Source organism: Sceloporus undulatus, chromosome 6, assembly GCF_019175285.1.
Source record: "Sceloporus undulatus isolate JIND9_A2432 ecotype Alabama chromosome 6, SceUnd_v1.1, whole genome shotgun sequence".
Taxonomy (NCBI): Eukaryota; Metazoa; Chordata; class Lepidosauria; order Squamata; family Phrynosomatidae; genus Sceloporus; species Sceloporus undulatus.
Window position 1 is genome coordinate 113,958,110 of NC_056527.1, and position 22,674 is coordinate 113,980,783.

Below are 22,674 nucleotides of genomic sequence, written 5' to 3' on the forward strand. Positions count from 1 at the left end.
ACCGGCTAAATGTACTGAATCATACTGCTGCATGTATAAAGTCTCATTTCAAAACAATTGGTTAGACACATGGACAGGAGTTTTTAATCTGAGGGCAGTGTAAAATTTATTTCAACCATACAGCTTTCAGGCTATTGAAAGCTTAGATGGTAACTGGGTCTTGGTGTACCACCGCTTTTTTATACATCTGATTGTCCAAATGATTGCATGCAAGTGTGGCTGGGGCCACGATTTACCTTTAGTTGGGTGGATGCCTCTGCTGCTGATCCTTTTGTTGCTCCAATTCCCATATCATGCAGGCAGGAAGATGAATTCCGTGTGTGACTGGAAACAAAGGTGGAAAGTATGTCAGTTGTAACTCATGGGATGTTGTCATTGGTGAATTTGTCTCTTTTTTTGCTGCTGATCACAAAAAGATTTCCTTTAACTACTCCCTGTTATGAGGGACAGCCTTGTAAGTAATATTGAAGGGTCTTTAGTCTAAAATTGATATTGAAAAGTCATTGTTAAAAAGATCTCTGTGACTGAATGTACTCATGCAAATCTAGAAAAATGTTCATTAATTTAGGTCTCTGGTAACTATGCTTCTGATGAACATTTCTTTTCCAATCTTGTTGATTTTTAATTTCAATCCTGCCAGCATGCAAAAAGACCAGGGTGATGGACACTTTGATTCATCATCATATGAGAGCAATGTTCAACAAACGGTGGAGGTTGATGGCATCCTGGTAGTTTAGAATACTGGAATTCATCTTTCAAGTGGCATATGGCTCCAAGCAATACTGTCAAGAGACAAAATTCCCAACCATTATTGTGTTTGCATCTAGGCTTGGTGTGTTTTGCCTGTAACGTGATAGCTAAATTAAATAAAAATAATAAAATTAAAAATTATTAGTATAGTATTAGTATTACACTGCGATTCCTTAAAATTTCTGCACACTCAAAGCATGTGTTCAAGGCAGATTGCAAGATTTAAACAAGGAGATTGATGTTGCTAGAATTCTCATACATTTCTGAGGTAATTGTCCAAGTCAACAACAACAACAAAAAAAATGGGGGGTAATATAAAATGTCACATTAATAGGGAAGCATATTTCTTTTAAAGGAAGAATTATATTGCTGGGTTCATAATGGTAGCAAAAAAAAGGTGCATTTTCTTAATCAAATGTGTTCAGTTTGGAATTAATATATTGTCCAAACTGCAAGAGAGAAAGAAGGAAGGAAGAAAAGAGAGAAAAAGAGAGAAAAGTCACCAGACATGACAGAAGTGTTTAGAGTTATCAACCAGAAAGGAAAAATGTAATATAGAATAAGTATATTAAAGGGAAATGCAACCAATTTAAGCAAGCTCTATTAAATATGACTGTGTTTGAATACAAGTCAAACTCAGATTTTATATACTCTTTCCAAGAGATGTAAAGGTGCATTGAGGTATGTGGCAAATTCAGATTGGTGAACATCTCATTGCAGCACTTTGCCTAATTTGCCACCAGTATTTTGTCTTTCAATTTGCCATGAAGGAGATCAACCAAATGCCCACCTCTTACCTAATGGCACATTAGGCCAACACTGGATACACAAAGCTCTCAATGAAATGGGAACATGTTTTGGGACCATAAATCTCCTTTTCACAGGAGATGGGAATCCCCTTAACTATATCTGAAAAGAAGTACAAGCTATGGCGTCATGGTGGTCTCTCCTCTCAACAATCCAAGCAGATGCCTCATATCTTGAACATCTATAAGATGGCCCAGGTATTTTTCTTCAGCGTTAAATAAAGCAGTGTTTGGAGGGTTAAAGATAGTATCTCATTTTAAGTCAACAATCTGCCCAGTTCCTCCAAACTGATGAGAGTGAAAAGTTCCACTCAGTGCTCTGAGCAAACATACTTTCTGTTTTGAGCCTGAAAATGTGTGCAAAAATATTGTACATGTTCTGGCAAGACCATTTGAACCAAGCCATTTATTTTACAAATGGGGAAGGCGTTTGGATGAGAAAAACTGTGTAGAAAATGTTTTTTTTCCCTTTTTCTCTATAACATCCGCCATCCCAAATTGCCTTTCAGAGACTGGTGGAATTCCTAGACAACAATGTTTGGAAAATTCTCTGTGTGCTTTTGCATATATCATATAGTTAGCTCTTTGCTATCCCTGCTGTCCCAGAATTTACTGCAAGGTGGCTGTTTCCTTCAACAATGTATCTTCCAGATTAAATTATTACCTTCAATCTTCCCAGACATGTCAGAATAATATTTTGTTGAAGAATTAGAGTTGTTTTGTTAGCTCTAAAGACAATGATTTTCTCCTTAGCTCACTTACGGCTCTTTGACTCTCCATGGAAGGCAAAGCTCATTCCCATCTGTCTGCCAATTGATCCCAAATGAAGTGCTCAATACATTGTGGTTGTTCACACTGTTAAAGCAATTTGGATGGACATGGATGGGCCTCATTATTTCAGATGATGACAATGGAGATATTTTATTGATAACACTTGTTCCTCTACTCCTGAGCAGCATTGTTTTGCCTTTAAAAAAAATTATTCCATAGTAAAAGAAAATGGGAGATAACATCAAGAGAGAGACAAGGGAAATCATAGATCATGGCACATAGTACCATTAAGCGCTGCAGGAAACTCACAATCAATGCACCCTTGACAGATAGCCATCCAGCCTCTGTTTGAAAACCTTTTTAAAAAAAGGACCTAAGCCACATTCCAAGGGAGTGTGTTTCCACTGTTGAAAAGCTCTTACTATCAAGAAGTTCCCCCTATTTTAGCTGGAATCTTTCTCCTGTAGTTTGAATGGATTGCTCTGTGTCCTAGCCTCTGGAGCAGCAGAAAACAAGCTTTTTCCAGCCTTAATATAGCATCCTTTAAAATATTTAAACAGGGCTAACATACTATCTCTTCTCCAGGCTAAACATACCCAGCTCAGACATCCCAGAAAACTCTGATTGAGAACATGTACTTCTATGGGGCATCTGAACCATCTTCAATTGACTTTACAAAGGGGAGGGGCAGTTTGGGATGAGGAAAACGATGCTTTTCTTTGTAACCTTTCCTTCCAGTTTGCCTCTCAGAAGGTTGAAGGGAACTGAAGTGTGGATAAATTAAAAATACTGCTTTGTAATTATGGCCAGGAGAAATGTTCCGAGAGAGTTAAATAGGAGTGAAACAGAAGTGTTCACACCACTTTCTCTCTGCTTCAGATTTCTAGACCAACAATGTTTTGGAAAACTCACCTGTGGCTTTTTGTTTACATCATATTTAGACCTCTGGTATTTTATCTGTCCCACAACATAGTGTGAGATGTCTGTTACCCTTACCAAATTTCTCTCAAAGAAAATTGTCTTTTTCTTCAGCTCCAGTTTTGGCTCCTTTGACCCTGCATTGAAAGATAAAGCTCAGTCCCTTCTGTCTATCGATGATCCCAAATGAATTGGGCTCAGTATATGGATTGTCAAGCTGCTGAAGCATTTTGGATGGACCTGGATTGGCCTCATTGTTTCAGATGATGACAGTGGGGAAGCATTATTGAGGACACTTGTTCCTGGCTGCTCCAGAGCAGCATTTGTTTTGCCTTCTTAAGGAAATATCCATAGTGAAAGAGATTGGATAACATCAGAAGGAGAAACAGGGGAGGTTCATGATAAAATGGCAAGAATCCTTTATTCTTTCATTGACTGTACCAATGTGATTCTTGTTCATGGGGACGCACAATCTATGGAAGCTTTGCGACTGATTCTGATTTTCAATGAGGTTGACAGAAAGAAGCCAATAGAGAAGGTTTGGCTAATCACTGCTCCATGGGACTTTACTTCCATATTCTCAGTGATAGTTTCATCCCCAAATCCTTCAATGGCACTCTGTCCTTGCCTTGCCCACAAAAGAGGTAGAAGGCTATGAAAAATCCCTTAGCAAATAAATCCAAGGAAAATCGTGATTATGTTGCAGCTGTCCTTTGGACCAGTGCCTTTCGATGCTCTTTTCCCCAATATGATTTATATGTAATAAATGCAACCAACTGTGACTGGGGAGGAGAAATTGAGCAGCCTCCCTAAATCTGTCTTTGAAATGAGGATGTCGGGTCAGAGTTACAGTATCTACAATGCTGTTTATGCCATCACCCATGCTCTTCACCATGGCTTTTTTCAAGATTGAAACATAAAGGATGGGGAGATGGGGCCACCTGGAACCTTCGGAACATCCAACCTGGAGGTAGGAAGGTCTCTTGCGCTTCTCTAACACCCTCTGTTCATACTGTATGATCCCACTCATGTGAGCCATCATGAATAGGAAAAAGACCCCCTTTAAACCACTTGGTGCTGAATACTGTAACAGAATCTTCACTTGTGAATTAAAGAGCTCTGGTACTTTCAGTGCACTAGTCTCTATGAAGCATCTCTTGCCCTCTCTAAGGCCCTTCTGCTCATACTGTAAAGAACCCCACTGATGTGTGGTCACAATAGAAAAAGACCCCTCTGTGCTCAATATCCTACAGAACTTCACTTAACAGCTCTTTACTTACAATGGACTTGTACTCTTGCTGAGATGCATAGCCTGCGGCACCTTTTTGTGCCTTTTTCACTTCTGGGTATAGTGCAAAATGCTAGGTGTTTCTTGTATACAATGAAAGTCCATCACATGTGACTAAGAAGGGGGAATTGTGCTGATATTACCAGTACATAAGACATGAAGACCACAAATTGCACAGAAATCAAAACAATCTCTTTCTATACACCTGCCTGATTTTAAAAATCTTTCAACTCCCTTTCAGCTTCATTCCTCCTGAAACACTCGTTTCAACATGTGCTGGAGAGGAAATTTTTTGATGAGAATGGGAGTGGACTGGATATGGACATCATCAACACAGTCACCTTCCCCAATCGGTCCCTGCACAGCTCTCATTGGACGAGTGATCTTGTCTCCTGAAGGAAAGACTTCCTTATCCGAAAAATTCTATTTCCTGGATCACCAGTTTATTCAGGTACGATTAGCTGTGATTTCTTTTTTGCAAGGAATGTGTAAGTGCAAAGATTCCTGTTGAAGGATCCATGAGAATCCTGGAGATTACCGCACTAGGGAAAGCGTTCCCCAATTGTTCTCACGGGCGCAAGCCTGGAACGTGATGAGGCCAGAACGCTGTTTACCGCACAGCGGAATGCCGCTGTCGCCGCCGGCTTCCAAATGTGTTCCCAATGTGTTCCCAATGTGTCCCAAGTGTTCCCAATGTGTTCCAGGGGCCTTTCGGGAAGGTTTCAAAACCGTTCCCGAAATGGCCTCCCTGGAACCTGGAACACATTGGAACGCCCGGCGGCGACGGCGGTGTTCGCTGTGCGGTAAACTCGCATTCTGGCTCTCATCGTTCCAGCTTGCACCCGTGAGAACCATTGGGAACGCTTTACCCTAGTGCGTAATTCCCTTATTTGAGACCATGTTTACATTGTTCTTTCTGGTAAAATTTGCAAAATAATTTGCAATGAAATTCTAACCTATTCCTAGGTCTTGTAAAGAACACATCCTGCTGAATGAAGCCCATGTGTGGAAGACCAGCTGAGAAATCATTTGTTGTTGTGTTTTGCTGTTAAGTCAACTTTGTCTCTCCCTACATGTTAATATAGACCTTTAAAATCCTGACAATCATTGTCATCAGCTTCATTTGGCTTCTCATGGTAGTTGGGATTAATTTGACTGTCTTTTGCCGAACAAAAAATGTGGGATGGGTGGGGATATGATAACAGTACGTTAATAATTTATAGAAGAAGTGAATGAAGGTTTTTACTTTTGTTTTTGCTGTTGGAAAAGTAAGAAATTATAGATCAAGATTTAGAGCACATAGAGAAGTTGGACACTCTGAAACTTTTGTCATTGTAACTTTTCTTTTTAACTCATTGTTTTTTCTAATTTTCTTCTTTTTCATTTTCCCCTTTCCCTTTCCATTATTTTTTGATTGTTTGAAATGATACATATATGTTTCTGTTTGCGTTAAGTCAGTTTTGCTTATAGCGACCCCATCAATAGGAGAACTCAGAGAACCCTGGCATCAACTGAGTCAACTCTCAATCTTGCCTGGCCGGGCTCTGCTTCTTTGATGAAAATCAACAATAGTATGCCTACTCATTCACTATGGTTATCATTTAGATTGTCTATGAAAATTCAAAGTAAAGAAGCTCCAGTTTAACTATTGTTGTAGATGTAGTTCAGTGTTATTTGCCCTAACACCTTTATTTGTCTTTTTGTCCCCATAATCCTGCTAAACATCCCTAGGACAACATCTCACAGTAGCAAAGCCACTACCATTGTAACTGAGAAGTCCTCCGACTCACTCTTCTACTGTTGTTGCCCAGTAGCTGTTTGGCCATTTATTTTGCCATCTCAGTAAGAACCCTGTCGCCCTGGGAAATGCCCCAGTAGCAATGCTACCACACATCACTTCTTCCCTCATGTGAGACAGCAGTCCCCACCAACACAGAGATGCAGCCAAAGTGCAGGAAAATCCTATCAAACAATTTATTCTGCAATGATAGGCTTAAGGGAAATTCTTGAGGGGGATAAGCATTTACCAAAACAGGGTAACATTAAAATAGGTGATCCACTCAACACATTTCCTATGTTTTTGATAGAGCTCCAAAATCCGATGCTTGAGGTTTGCCATCCTGGACAGGCAAGATCATGCATGGGCAAAGGATTTGCGTTATGACGTCCACAGTGCTGAGACGATTTCAAATCAGACAGGTAAGTTGAGAGTTCCTGATGGAGAAAGATGTTTGTGAAAGACAAATTGTTTGAACTTCTGTTGTTGTGTGCCTTCAATCTTCCTGACTTCTGGCAACCATAAGGCAATCCTCTTGGCAGGTTTGTTCATGAGGAGGCTTGATAACCTTCCCTGAGATGCGACTTCATCTCCTGAGGCTGAGAGCCCCTTTCTCAACTTCAGAAGAAGGCAATGTCACCTCCCCTTGAAATCTTGCCAAAAACCCCAAAGTTGGATCATTAAGTGCCTAGTTTGAATGACTTGAAGGCCACACAGCACACCAAGAACAACAGCAAGAACAAGAATACGAGAGCATGTGATTGTTTAAGGCACTCAGTGGGGTTCATAGCTGAGCGGGAATCGAACCTTCTCCAGTCATAGTCCAATACTCAAACCATGATGCCCACCGGCTCTCGGAAATATTAATATATTTTAAATTTATTATTTTTTTCAGATTTTATACATAAATAGCCGGATCATACCCTTCCACAAACATATACATCACATACAACATTCCACCTTTTCCCCCACCTCCCCTTTAGCGACACACACACACACACAAAACCATCATACATACATGTCCTTGACAATTGTAAAATAATTTAACATAAGTCACTCAACTGCTTGCAGTTTTATACATGTTTAATTTCACTCCCTCCCTATTTTGTTTTATTTTCTTTCCTTACTTCTTCTTCACCCTTCTGGGGAAGTACTCTAGAATTCTTTTATTCTTCTAATAACAGCTCAATAGTCCAGTATACCACTTTCTCCTTTATAGCCTACAATTATCTTGTCAAAATTTCTCACTCACTTATCGGCATCATTTTATACCCAATTCTGTTTTCCACCGAGCTTACCCCAAATATATTTACAAAAAATTAATTTTTTCCAATTATTTTTTAAATTAATATATATGAAGTTTAATCTTAGGGCTGACATTCTCTCCGGAGGGCCAAGCAACCAAACCAGGGGGCTTGCTCCCGCAAGACCATTAAAAGTGGGTTTCTTCAGTCCACAGGAGGATGTCATAGTTTCCATTGGCGCACTGTAACATGCCACGAGCAAGCTCGTACCCAGAGGTGTGGATTGCGGCCTGCGCTTGCGTGGCTCACACATGTATGGTCGGTGACACATAAAGATGTGCCATCCATAAATTTAGGGTTTGCAGAAGCAAGGGTTGCCACGGCTCTGCAATTCTAATTTTGGTGCTGACATGTTTGTTTTGGCCCGTTGTACTGGGCCTTCATTATATCTACAATAGAATATGAGCTGAGATAATAAGACAAACACCCAAACACTATGGAAGATAGGCCATAGTTATTAGGTTGAAGAAGAAGGGATGGAAGTATAGCACCATGGAACATGATGGCTGCTTTTGAACACAAACTATTGAAGGGGTTTGTTGACATAATCTTATATATGTTTATATATTTCATATATTTTTTGCTCCTCCCATACTAATCAAAGAAGGCTCTCTCCATCTAACTCTCCGCTGGCCTTGGAGGGAGAGAACTCCATTATCGGTGGACTTGACCTTCCCGCTAATTCCTTTCACTTCTTGTCATGTTTTAGACTGTCACCTGAGGGCATGAACTGTGAAATTAGAATCTGAACACTCCCTGAGGGATTTGCCTGAAGGCAGATACAAATGCGTTATTTTTGCCCCAGGCGTGTAAATGTCTCAGGCTAAGGGATATGCTGACTCGGAGGAAGTGATGCACTTGACATGGAATGAGCTAGGTGCAAACGCTTTCCCCATGGTTCATGACATGAAGCTATGAACCGAGCAGGGGTTGGATTAAACCCAGCTGTATTTGTGTAATAAGGACGAATGCTTCAATTCACAGGGGATGTTGGTGATCAGATATATGCTGATTTATGTAATATTGCTGTATGTGATTGTAAATATTGCTGTGCAACTAGATTACAAGCCTCTTTGGAAGACCTCAGCAGTTGTCAGTACTTCCAGACTCAGTGTGGTGTTTGTCTTCCTGCTGCATGTCTGCTGTGGACACAGGTGTACCCCAGTGCTACATAATTATAAAATAATAGTAAAAAATATACTGATCATATCAAATAAAGTGGCAGATTTGGCCATCTGGTTAATAGGATGTAGGGTCTTTTTTGTACAAATTTTTTTAATAGTTTGTTTTTCCAGATGCAGAAATGCAACACTGTCCATGATCAGCATCCAAACAGAATCGAGATCATCTCCCCAATATGTAAACTAAGTCCTTTGAAGCCTCTGGGGATGTTTTGGTTTCTTTGGTCTTTTCTTGCCTGTGACCGTGTTATGGAGCTTTTTCAGCCAAGAATACTCCCACATTAAAGCCAACTGGACCATTACTATATCCTCCTCTCTCTTTGTTCCTTTGCTTTCTCTGCTCTTTGTTTTCATTGGAAAACCGGGACGTCTTCATTCTCGACAACACTGTTTGCCTAGTTTTTTCTATTGCTGTTTCTTCAGTTTTGGCCAAAACCTGAGTAGTTCTAGCCTTTATGGCCCCAAAACCAGGAAACAGGATGAGGAATGGTAGGAAAGCATTGGCATTGCAATCACATTTTTCATCCCTCTTCAAGCTTGCATTGTGTTGTGTGGTGGCCCCTCTCGCCTTTCCCGAATGGGACATGCACTCCCAATGGGAGGATCCTAGTGAATGCAACGAGGCTCAGATTAGTCACATTGTCCTCGCTACAGGGGCTTTTGGCCTTCATCGCTTCACCATTGCTTTCTTTGCGGAAGTTGCCTATACGTTTATGAAGCCAACTCATCACCTCACATGTTGCTTCTGCGTGTTTGGGTTTCCTTTGCCCACTTACCTGAGCACCAAATGGAAATACATGGTGGCTTGAGATCTTCTCCCTTTTGGCCTCTGTTCTGGATTGCTGCTTTCCATTTTTATCACCTAAGGTCTCATTATTTTAATAAGGCATGAAACTGAACACCATGGACCCAGCTTGGTGAGGAAAAAAAGACTCCTTGAGTACTTCTGAATTTCTGCTTCTTTCTCTCTTTTATCTAATGGTTCTCTTTCAGCTATGACTATGTCATGGATGGAAAATTTTTTTGCATTTAGCAGTGGTTTTTTTGTCATCATCTGAAACAATGAGGCCAATCCAGGTCCATCCAAAATGCTTCAGCAGCTTGACAATCCCGACATACTGAGCCCTTTCATTTGGGATCATTCGATAGACAGAAGGGAATTGAGCTTTATCTTTCAATGCAGGGTCAAAGGAGCCAAAACTGAGCTGAAGAGAAAGACAATTTTCTTTTGAGAGGTAACAGAAATCTCTCATTGTTCCTCAGTATATATTATTCTTCTAAATATGTGTGACAAACTATATTGTGGAGGTACTGGTTTTGAACTAAATGAAATGTTGGTAACAGACATCATGCACTATGCTGTGGGACAGATAGAAATACCAGGGGACTAAATATATGCTGCATGTAAAAGACCACAAGTGAGTTTTCCAAAACATTGTTGGTCCAGAAATTTGAAGCAGAGAGAGCATGGTGTGAACACCTTCAGTTTCAATGCCATTTAATTCTCTCAGAGATTTCTCCTGGCCTTAATACTCAAACCAGCAATTTTATCCATGCTTCAGTTGCCTTCAACCCTCTGGGAGGCAATCTGGAAGAGAAAGGTTATAAAGAAAAAGAAAAAGAAAACTTTTCTACCATAGTTTTCCTCATCCCAAACTACCCCTCCCCATTTATAAAGTCAATTGAAAATGGTTCAGATTGCCACAGAGAAGTAGATGTTCTCAATTTCAGAGTGGAAAGGATTTTTTTCTGGGGTGACTGAGCTGGATATGTTTAGCCTGGAAAAGAGAAGGTTAAGACATTAAAGGATGTTATCTCATTGTCTATCACTACAGGAATAATTTCTTTAAAGGCAAAACAAATGTTGCTCGGGAATAGCCAAGGAACAAGTGTCCTCAATAAAATATCTCCATTATCATCCTCTGAAATGATGAGGCCAATCCAAGTCCATCCAAAATGCTTCAACAGTGTGACAATCGCAATGTATTGAGTACTTTCATTTTTGATAATTCATTAGACAGAAGGGAACTGAGCTTTATCTTTCAAATGCAGGCTCAAAGGAACCATAACTGAGATAAGGAGAAAGTCAATGATCTGTTAAGAGCTAACAACACATCTCTCATTTTTGTTCCATATAAAGTATCCTTATAACATGCCTGGGAAGACTGAAGGTGAAGGTAATGATTTTGACCTCGAAGATATGTTGCTGAGGGAAACAGCCATCTTGCACTAAATTCTGGGACAGACAGGGATAGCATAGAGATAACTATATAATATCTGCAAGAAGGTACAGGTGAATTTCCCAAACACTGTTTGTTCAGGACTTTGAAGCAGATTGGACATGATGTGGACACCTTCAGTTACATTTCAACTTCCACCAACCCCCTGAGAGGCAATTTGGATGGCAGATGTTATAGACAAAATTGGGGGGGGGGGGGTACCTTTTCTACCGCAGTTTTTCTCATCTCAAACTTCCCTTCCCCATTTGTAAAGTAAATGCACTATGCACTATAACAGGCCTGGGAACAAGTAACATGGTTCAAATGTGTCTGCTTTCCAGGAACATATACATATTTATGAACATATTTTCAGCCTAAAAATTGAAAGAACTCTTGTTGAGGCCACTGAGGGGAACTTTTCACTCTCACCAGTTTGGAGGAAATAGGCAGGTTGTGACCTAATACAAATCATCGCCTTTAAGCCTCAAGATCACTGCCTTACTTATATAGCTAAAACAACATACCTGGGCCATCTTATAGATGTTCAAGATGTGAGGCATCTGCTTGGAATTGTGAGAGGAGAGACCACCAATGACGGCCATTAGCTTGTACTTTCTTTTGCAGATATAGTTAGGAGGATTCCCACCTCCTGTGAAAAGGAGACTCATAGTCCCAGAACATGTTCCCATTTCATTGAGAGCTCTTGGTCTCACATGTTCCCCTAGAGTGCCATTCGGTAAAAGATGGGCATTTTGGTTGATCTCCTTCATGGCAAATTGAAAGGCAAAGTACTGGTGGCACAGTTTAGGCAAAGTGCTGCAATGAGATGTTCACACAATCTGAATATTGCCACATACCTCAATGCACCTTTACATCTCTTGGAAAGAAGTACACAAACCTGAGTTTGACTTGGATTCAAACACAGTCATATTTAATGGAGACGGACTGAAACATTTATACTTAACAAGTCATGACTCATACAAATTTTATTCAGTCAATGGCCTTAAATAAATATCTAGATCCACATCTTGAAGTCTTCCTTAAATTGGTTGCATTTCCCCTTTCATATGCTTCAGTCTAAATTATATTTTTTCCTGACTGATATGTCTAAATGTTTCTCTGATCCCTGGGGACTTTTCTCTCTCTCTCTCTCTTTCATTTATCCTTTCTTTCTTTCTTTCCTTCTTTCTCTTTCTCTCCTTGCATTTTGGACAATACTGTATATTAATTCCAAACAGGCACTCTGCCCCTATTTTTTCCTTTTTGCTATCATTATGCATAGAGCTATGCAATTCTTCATTTAAAAGAAAGATGCTCCCCTTTTAAATATATTGCCCTTTCTTTTACCTTGAATAATTTCTTCAGACTTGTGTAAGAACTCTGGCAACAATCATTCCTTCCTTCTTTAGACTCCATGCAATCTAACTTGAGCACATGCCTTTGAATGTGCAGAATTTTATAAGGAAATATGCAAAGTGCCTCAATACATCCTTCATCCTTTCAGCTACCACATTACAGAACGTTAACATTTGGAGCTCACTTCCATAAGGGCTCTAACCAATAGTGAGACAATAAACCAGGAACTGGGTTGTAGATCTGTGAAATGCAAGTAGGGTTTGTCATGACTGAGTGATAAATGATAGATTTAAAAACCTCTTACGTCTAGTATGGCAAAAGGAGGTTTCATCTGCTTTTGTCCTGGGTATGCTTTTTCATTCCCCAGAACACATACTTTAAAAAAAACAAATTAATGGAAGGAGATTAAATCTCTAGGCAAAACACACCAGCCTTAGATGCAAACAACATATAATGGTTCGGGAATTTTGTCTCTTGGCAGTATTGCTTGGCCATATTGCCAGCTTGAAGATGAATTCCCGTATTCTAAACTACATGATGCCATCAACCTCCACCTGTTGTTGAACCTATTGCTCTACTAATGATGATGATCACATGTCCATCATCCCTGGTTTTTTTGCTGCTGGGCAGGATTAAAATTACAAATTAACAGATTTGGAAAAGTAAATGTTCTCAGAAGCTATGTTACCAGTGACTTAAATTAATGAAGACATTTTCTAGATTTGCATGAGTACATTCAGTCACAGAGTCTTTTAGACCAATGACTTTTCAATATCAATTTTAGACCAAAGACCGTTCAATTTACTTACAAGGCTGTTCCCCTCATAACCGGGAGTATGTTAAAGGAATCTTTTTGTGATCAGCAGCAAAAAAAGAGACAAATTCACCAATGAACACATCCTCATGAGTTACAACTGACATACTTTCCACCTTTGTCTTCCAGTCACACACATGAATTCATCTTCCTGCCTGCATTTATGGGAATTGGAGCAACAAAAGGATCAGCAGCAGAGGCATCCACCCAACTAAAGGTAAATCGTGGCCCCAGCCACCACTTGCATGCAATCATTTGGACAATCAGATGTATAGAATAGCGGTGGTACTACCAAGACCCACAGTTACCAGTCTAAGCTTTCAATTAGCCTGAAAGCTGTAGGGTTGAAATAAATTTTACACTGCCCTCAGATTCATAAAACTCCTGTCACTGTGTCTAACAATTGTTTTGAAATGAGACTTTATACATTGCAGCAGTATGTTCAGTACATTTAGCCAGTTGACTCATTTGTATTGCTTACTTTCTGTTAGCCACAAGCTACAATTGCTTGAATCAATGATTATGATCATTACAGGGAAGATAATTGCCTTGCCAGAATTTCAACTGAAAATGCCAGCAAGGATTACATGCTCAATTACAACATACTAGATAACATGGATTTAAGTAAATTTGCCCTTGAGATGCCACTAAAACAGAAGTTCCGTCCCTGCAATTAATCGTGGTGTGTGTGTATGTGTATTCTAAATTGTGTAACCACTAAGTAACAGTTGAACTGATGCTAGACCTTTCAGATCTCAAATACTTATTCCCTAAAGATCTCTAGACAATGACCAGAGATGCTTTAATCATCTTTAACATGATAAACTTCTTAAAGACCACTGGCTTTTAAAAAAATATTTGCAATTCTGTTCTATTTATTCTGTTTGCTTTCCCTTACTTTTAGAACACACTTCCCTATTTAAGTTTCCAATTAGGACTCAGTTCAGTAGGTCATTAGCACAGTATAAGATCTGCATATGGGCATAAGCCATCACAGCAGTATGCAGCCCCGATGGGAGATAGACAAATCAGGCAACACATGAAGAGAATACTAGTGTTGAGAACCCACAAAGGTACAATGGCTCAGAGCAGGACAGCTGTCTATAGTCACCCAATGTCACAGGTTTCACAGTAAAATTTTACAGTTTGCCAATTATCACACATTGTACACCGTGTGGGAAGAGGCAAGCAGGGAGTGCACTACCTAATCTCACTGACTCCGCAGCAGTTGCATAACTGGTCTAGCCTAAGCCAAAGTGGGCTGTGGCAGCATCCCTTCACCACTAACGTTTGTCCCAGGGCTGCTCTCCTGCCTCACACTCACAAGAGGAAGAGGAGAGAAGGGAAAATAAAAAGGAAAGTTAAAGACTAAAGTTATAATTGCAGTGTCTGGACCAGACCTAGAGACTGTTGACCAGTCATATGAGAATATGGGCCTGCTGGGTGCTGAGGGCTACTTTTGGAATGAATTGATAAATGGATGAATGTCATGTGAAAGAGAAAGAAAACAGACTATCTTCTGACCTGAAACCTGGGGGGAAGGGAGTCATGCCTCTCTTTCCTGTAAAATAAATAGCCAGAATGATCAGATTCTCTTTTCCCAAAAGCCTCCAGGAACAGCAGTTTTATGATTGGCATATAGGGAGTGTAATTCTTTATCAGGTTTCTCCTCAAAGGAAGCAATGAAGAATTATTTTGGTTGAATAGAAAAAATCCCCAAAGACATGCCCCAAAAGTGTTCAAGAACATTTGAGACTAACTGAATTAAAGAAATCAGAGAGTCTCAAAGAAGGTCCACTCTCCCCGCTGTCTCCATGAACATGAAAAACTCAAAAGTGCATTTCGTTCTCTAAATAAAGGTGGATCCCTGATTCACCAGCATGGCCTGCTAATCTTTCCTGGTGAGCCAGAGAGAAGTAATTCCACTTCAGTACTTCATCCAGTTTCTATGATCCTTTGTATGAACTACAAGCCATTGTCTACAAGCTTTTATGTCAACATTCTCTATTCCAAATATAGCTTTTAAAGTGTAATTTCAGGAAATGTGGAACATAAAGTCAATTGAATGAAACCTTTTTTATATATAAAGTTGAAAGTATCATTCCCATAATCCAGAAAAAGCATTACTTTATAATTTATTTCATTTCATTTATATCTAATCTTTCTCATGGTACATGATTCAAGTTATTTGGTACAACAGGTTTTCTTTTTTTAAAAAAACACTAAATAACCAATCTATTACAAAAACCAGACTAAATCAATTTAATCCTGCTGCTCTCTTTAAGCATGTAACCATTTCCATGATCTTCTTCCAGAGATACTTTCCCCCCAATTTTAAACTGCTTACAAAACTGGGAAGATCCCTTTAATATGGCTTGAAGAAAACTTGGACAATCTGAAAATTCAATAAAAGCATCTCATATTATTTCTGAGATACACACAAACGCACACACATGGATAAATGCATTCTTGCCATCCATGAACACAGGTGTATAACTGAAAGACACCCATTAGAGAAAGGGAGAGAAAGAAGGCAGAAATCAAGAAGTAATAGGATTCTTTTTCCTCACCAGCTGGTCCCTGGTATTCAGTTCAGGCCTTATTAAAATAATGTAGACCTTAGGGATAAAAATAAAACCCAGCAATCCAGAACTAGAGGCCAAGATGGAGAAGATCTCCACAGCCACCATATATTTCCCTTTGGTGCTCAGGTAAGTGGGGACAAAAGACACCCAAACACTGCAAAAGACCAGCATGCTGAAGGTGATCAGCTTGGCTTCATTAAAAGTATCAGGCAACTTCCTGGCAAAGAAAGCAACAGTGAAGCTGATGAAGGCCAGAAGTCCCATGTAGCCAAGAACAATGTAGAACATCACATCTGAGCCTTCGTTGCATTGCACTAGGATCTCTCCCGTCTGATTGTCCCATTCTGGGAAAGGGGGCGAGATGGCCAGCCATATGATACAAGTGACAGTTTGAATGAGAGATGCAAAAATAATGACTGAGACTGCCAAATGCTTTCCTACCCATTTTCTCATCCTGTTTCCTGGTTTGGTGGCCATAAAGGCTAGAACTACTGTCAGAGTTTTGGCCAAAACTGAAGAAACAGCGATAGAGAAAACGATGGCAAATAATGTTTGTCGTAGAATACAAGACATAACCCCAGGCTTGCCAATGAAGAGGAAAGAGCAGAGAAAGCAAAGGAGCAAAGAGAAGAGGAGAATACAAGTAATGGCCCAGTTATTGGCTTTAATGATGGGAGTATTCTTGTACTGAAAGAAGCTCCATATTATCCCAAGGGCCATCAGGGAAAAGAAAAGAACCAAAGAAACCAAAACAATTCCTAAGGGCTCCTCAAAAGACATGTAGATTACATATTTGGGGATGCACTGATCTCGATTCTTGTTTGGATGCTGATCATCTGGGCACTTGCTGCACGTTTCTGCATCTGGAAGAAGCAAAGATAGTATTTTTAAAAAATAAAAATAAAAACCCTACATTTATTAGTAACCAAGAGCAGCCAATATTCTGCACTGTTATTTTGCATGTCTCTCTGGGATCTCTCTGGCTTTTCTTCGCGAACAAAGATTCAGGAAGGACTCATCCCACGCTTTCTACAAGCACTTTGATGACTAAAAAGACCAATCCAAGATAAACAAGTCATGTTGCAGAAAGCACAGCAGAATGTTTCCTTGGGTGATGTTTCCAGGCTGTGGATCTTTCTGCGTTGTCATTTCTCTTTGAGAAAGCGTGAGCTTTCTAAAAAGGCTGCAGCATCATGGATAGTGCGTCTCCATTCCTCCCAATGTGAGGCCAGGGCAGACAATTGTTGGTGATCAATAGTGCCGAGCCTGAGATGTTGTTTCAGGGAGTCCTTGTATCTCTGCTTTGGAGCGCACCTCTTATGCTGACCCATGGCGAGTTCACAGTACAATACTATTCTGGGGAGGCAATGGTCCTTCATCCTGGAAACGTGTCCTGCCCAGAGCAGCTGCATCCTCAATAGCACGGCCTATTTTGCATTTAATGCAGTACTATTTAGTTTACTAAGGGGCTGAACAAACCGCCCCTAAGGGGTGTCCTGCAGCCACCTCTTTCTTAGCCAGATTGGGGCTGCGGAAACTGCATGTCGTGATCCTGATCTGGCCTTTCTCTAGCATAAAAAGGAGCCACTAAAAGCAACTCCTTTTTGTGCCATAGAAAGGGCACAATAGACACCAGTGCCATGGCTTTTCAGTGCTCCTTTGGCATTGTGTCATCAGAACCAAGCACCAGAGGAGGGTCATGACACAACCCGCCATGTGATGGGGTGACACCACACCCTCACTCCACCCCCATGCCAGCCTTTGATGCCAGTCTGTCCTGTCCCTAAATATTTGGTTAGAGTAATTATACCCTGCTATTCAGCCACAAATACTCTTAGAGTGACTTACAGATTGCTAATATCACAGTTCCATGCCTTCACGTTTACAATCTAAAAAGACATGACACAAAATGTGAAGAGAATGGCAGTGGGGAAGAAAGATGGGTATATACAGCTATTTTTCCACAGACCTATATTGTCACATTCAAGAAAGGCTCAGTTACAGATGAGGTTAATGTTGGAAGTGAAGGGGCATCAATGCTTGTTTCTTTAGTAATTTAGGGTGAAGGGAACTTTGATGTGCTTGTCTTGTTTTCTCCCTATGTTCTCTGATCTATGGATGGCAGTCAGCATTAGGGACTGTTCTGTTATATAGGCAACTTTCCTATCTGTGATAGATTTCTTTCAACAATAAAAGATTTTGGTGTTTGTTTTTTATCCTTACCAGAGCCTCCTGAATATTTCTATCCTGTTTTATACCAGATGCTCATGTTGCACTGGGACATAATGCACTCTGATGAATATAAATACCAATATTTTCTACATTAGTAAGTGCTATACTTTCTAATCTCCCTCTCTTTTCAAACCTAATCGCTATAACCATATCATTCCTATGTGTATTACTGTTTTTATATCTGTATTATCTTCAACTCCATACCTTCTAGTGGAAGGTATAACTAAGATTAATATTTCAAAAGCCAGTGTGGCATAATGGTTCAAGTGTTGGACTATGGCTCTGGAGACCAGGGTTCAATTCCCTGCCAAGGCATGAAGCCCACTGGATGACCTTAGACAAGTCACATGCTCTCAGCCTTCTTCTTGCTGTTGTTGAGTGCCTTCAAGTCATTTCCTGCTTATGGCAATATTAAGGCAACTCTCCCATAGGGTTTTCTAGGCAAGAGTTCTACAGTGGAGATTTGCCATTGCCTTCCTCTGAGGCAATGAAAGTGAGGGTCTCAGCCTCAGGAGACTGAGGTTTTCAGACTGAGGGAAAGGTACTAGCAAGCCTCTCCATGAACAAAGCACACCAAGAAAACCCCATTATAGAGTCACCTTAGGGCTGCCATAGGTCAGAAAGACTTGAAGGCACACAACAACAGAAGTTCAAAACAAAATTATTTATTTCACAACCATATCAAATGCCATTCGCTATCAGGTTACTCTCTCAACTTACCTGTCTGATTTGAAATCATTCCTTCAGGACACTGTGGACAGTCATAACAGCAAATCTCTTTGCCCTCGCGCATGGTCTTGCTCTGTCCAGGATGGCAAACCTCAACACATCTGGATTTTGGAGGCTTCTGTCAAAGAAACACAGGAAAATGTGTTGGGGGAGACCACCTATTTCTCTCTTATCCCTGTTCTGTTAAAATTTCTTATCCCCTTTATGAATTTTCACTTATCCCTTAATCACTGCAGAATTGCCTCTATGAACCTCTGGTGAAAAATTGTTTGATAAGGATTTTCCTGCACTGTGACTGCATCTCTGTGTTGGTGGGACTGCTTGCTCTCATGAGGGAAGAGGTGATGTTCATGGTAGCATTGCTACCGATGGCATTTCTGAGGGCAGACAGGGTTTTTGCTGAGATGGCAGAACAAATGTGCCAAACAGCTACTAGGAAACAACAGTAGTCTCCATCTTCGCCACATTGGAGCCACAGTCGCAGCAGAGGAGCACCATGATGCTGCACACTTTACAACCCCTAAGAGCCCTGACTTGGCGGGATTTGTGCAGTTGACACCACTGATGGCCAGGGCTCTCAGAGTTCTCCTACTGATAAGGTTGCCATAAGTCAAAGCTGACTTAACAGCAAACAGAAACAAATATGTATGATTTCTAAACACAATCAAAAGAAAAGGAAAAGAGAAATGAGAAAGGAAAACACCAGAAAGAAAAAAGAAAACGAAAAGTTACAATGACAAAAAGTTATAAAGTTCCAACTTTCTCTATGGTGCTTCAAAATATTGATCTATAATTTATTAATTCTCCAGTTACCAAAAACAAAAGCAAAAACCTTCATACACTTCTTCTATAAATTATCATACTTTTTACGTATTATTACATTTCTCCCCTTTTTTGTTAAGCAAAACGGCAGTCAAATTAATTTTCAACTCCCACAAAAAGCCAAAATGACAAAGCTCTTTTTATTAGGGATTTTTTGTAAGATGAATTGACTCAAGGGGTGGGGGGGGGTTGCTCAGTAAAAGTGCACAGAAGTAGGGGAAAAAGCAGGACCATAGTCTAGTCAAATTGATTCAGTTAAGGAAGCAGGAGCCCTAAGTTTGCAAGATGTGAGCATTTGTTGACAACAGATAATCAAGGCTTTTCAAGGCCTACTATTAACATTGTAGGGATAAGACAATGTTGACTTGACAGCAAAACTACAACAACAAATGATTTGTCAGCTTGGGCGTCTAGTAAATAGGTTTGCATTCAACAGGATGAGCATCTTTTATAAAGACCTAGGGATGGGTTAGAATTTCATTTCAAATCATTTTTAGCATACGTTTACCAGTAAAGAACAATTTAAACATAATCTCAATTAAAGATTCTCAAGGATCCGTTCAGCAGGAATCCTTTGCATTTACACATCTCTGGCAAGATCAGCAAAATACTAGCTAATCATACCTGAACAAACCTGTGATTCCACATAATGAAATTTTGATGGATAAGGAAGTCTTTCCCTTCAGGAGCCCGAAGGTCAGTCCATCCAATGCGGACTCTATTCATGGACCGATTGGGGAAGGTGACTGTGTTGAAGATATCATATCCAGTTCCCAACTCCCCATTCTCATCAAAAAATATTTCCTCTCCAGCACTATTGTTGAAATGAATGTGTTTCAAGAAGGAATGAAGCTGGAAGGGAATTGTAAAGAACAACATTTCAAGACAGAAAGGGGTCACATTGATTTCTGTGCAGTTTGCCAACTTCATGTCTTATGTACTTAACAATATCATGCATAACTCCCTACTTCTTAATCATGTGTGATGGACAGTCATCATACAGAAGAAAATTCTTGCCATCTTGTATCTATAACAGGAAAATGCCACAGTATCTATAACAGGTGCCTGCAGGCTATTGTCATTCTGAGGTACAGTACATAGTGTTTTGGCAGTAGCTGAACTGTGAGGAATTCAGAGGAAGGATGAGTCTCCAATTCCCTGGTTGACATGGAAGATTCTGTTACAGTGTGAAGGCACCAGAGTGGGTTAAAGAAGGACCTTTTTCTATTTGAGACCACACACATCAGTGGGGATCATTACAGTTTGGGCAGAAGGCATAAGGAAAGGGCAAGACGCTCTTCCTACCTGCCAGGGTTGGATGTTCTCAAGGTTCCATGTGGCTCCATCTCCCCATCCTTTATGTTTTGATCTAGAAGAAAGCATGGCATGAAGAGCATGTGTGATGGCATAAACAGCACAGTAGATACTGTAGCTCTGACCAGACATCCTCATTTCAAAGACAGATTTAGAGAGGCTGCTCAATTTCTCCTCCCCAGTACAGTTGGTTGCATTTATTACATATAAATCATATTGGGGAAAAGAGCATTGAAAGGCACTGGTCCAAAGGACAGCTGCAACATAATCATTATTTTCCCTTGGATTTATTGTGCTAAGATATTGTGCATAGCCTTCTACCTCTCTTGTGGGCAATGCAAAGGACAGAGTGCCATTGAAGGTTTTGGGCGTGAAATGATCTGTGAAGAATATGGAGGTAAAATCCCACTGAGCGGTGATGATCCAAACCTTCTCTGTTGGCTTCATTTGAACAAACTCATTGAAATATAGAATCAGTTGCAAGACTTCCATAGACTGTGAGTCCCCATGAACAAGAATCACATTGGTATCACTCCATGAAAGAATAAAATGGATTCTTGTCATTTTATCATGAACCTCCTCTGTTTCTCCTTCTGATGTTATCCAATTCTCTTTCACTATTGGAATAATTTCTTTAAAAGCAAGACAAATGCTGTTCTGGAGTAGCTGAGGAATGAGTGTCCTCAATAAAACTTCCCCATTGTCATCATCTGAAACAATGAGGCCAATCCAGGTCCATCCAAAACGATGCAGAATTGTACGAATCCCCGAGACTGGGGAACCCTTTCATTTGGTATCATTGGTAGACCAGAAGGGAAACTGAGCTTTATCTTCAATGCAGGGTCAAAGCCAAAACTGAGCTAAGAGAAAGCAATTTAGAGCTTACAATAACTCTCATTTTCCTCAATATAAATTATTCTTTTAACATTTTTTGAAATGAGAGTAATATGGATTGGAAGAAATGTTACACGGAGGTAAACACCACGTTGCACACATATTTTGGGCAGACAAGATTGCCATAAGGACAACTATTGATATGATCAACAGACTGCAGTAAGTTTTGCTAAACATTGTTGATCCAGGAATTTGAAGCAAAAAACCATGGGAGGACACCTTCAGTTGCAATGAACTATAATTCTCCTACATTGTCTTCTTTTGGCCTTAAGTGCGTAAACCAGCAATTGCCATCAACCTCCTGAGAGGCAATGAGAAAGGAGCGTTATGAGAAAAAGAAAAGAAAGCGTTCTACCACAGTTTTCCTCCCTCTCAAACTGAACAAAATCACATTAAACTATCCAGATCACTGCCGCTTATTTAATAGCTAAGAAACATACCTGGGCCATTTTAAGACATCAAGATGTGAGGCATCTGCTTGGAATTGTGACGGAGAGACCACCGATGACGGCCATTAACTTCCTGTCCTTTGCAGATATAGTTGGAGGGAGATTCCCATCAATCCTGTGAAAGGAGACTCAGGGTCCCAAACATCGCTCCATTTCATGGTGAGCTTGTGTCTCAAGTATTGTCCTAATGACCATTATGGTAAGAGCTGGGCATTTTTGTTGATCTCTGATGGCAAATTGAAAGGTAAATACTGATGGCAAAATGTAGGCAAGAGTGCTGCAATGAGGAGTTTAACACATCTGGCGTTGCCACATTCTTGAAAAGCAGTTACATTGCAGTTGGTATAAAGTCAGAAATCTGAGTTTGACATGGATTCAAACAAGAACTGAGTGTGTATAAGTGTTAGAAAAGAAGTTTTGCAAGGGAATAAAGAAGAAATACTAAGGGGGATGAGTAAAAAATAC

At 40.1% G+C, this 22,674-nt stretch overlaps 1 protein-coding gene across 1 annotated transcript; it reads right to left on the reverse strand.

Annotated features, from left to right (window-relative positions):
* Nucleotides 1-15,724: 15,724 nt before the first annotated feature.
* LOC121933915 (vomeronasal type-2 receptor 26-like) lies at nt 15,725-22,209 on the reverse strand. Its single transcript, XM_042473900.1, has 5 exons — nt 22,201-22,209; nt 22,011-22,061; nt 20,177-20,404; nt 18,722-18,848; nt 15,725-16,632 (listed from the first exon to the last, which is right to left on the reverse strand). Exons 1-5 carry the CDS (start codon nt 22,207-22,209, stop codon nt 15,725-15,727), a joined length of 1,323 nt encoding a protein of 440 aa, XP_042329834.1.
* Nucleotides 22,210-22,674: the final 465 nt, after the last annotated feature.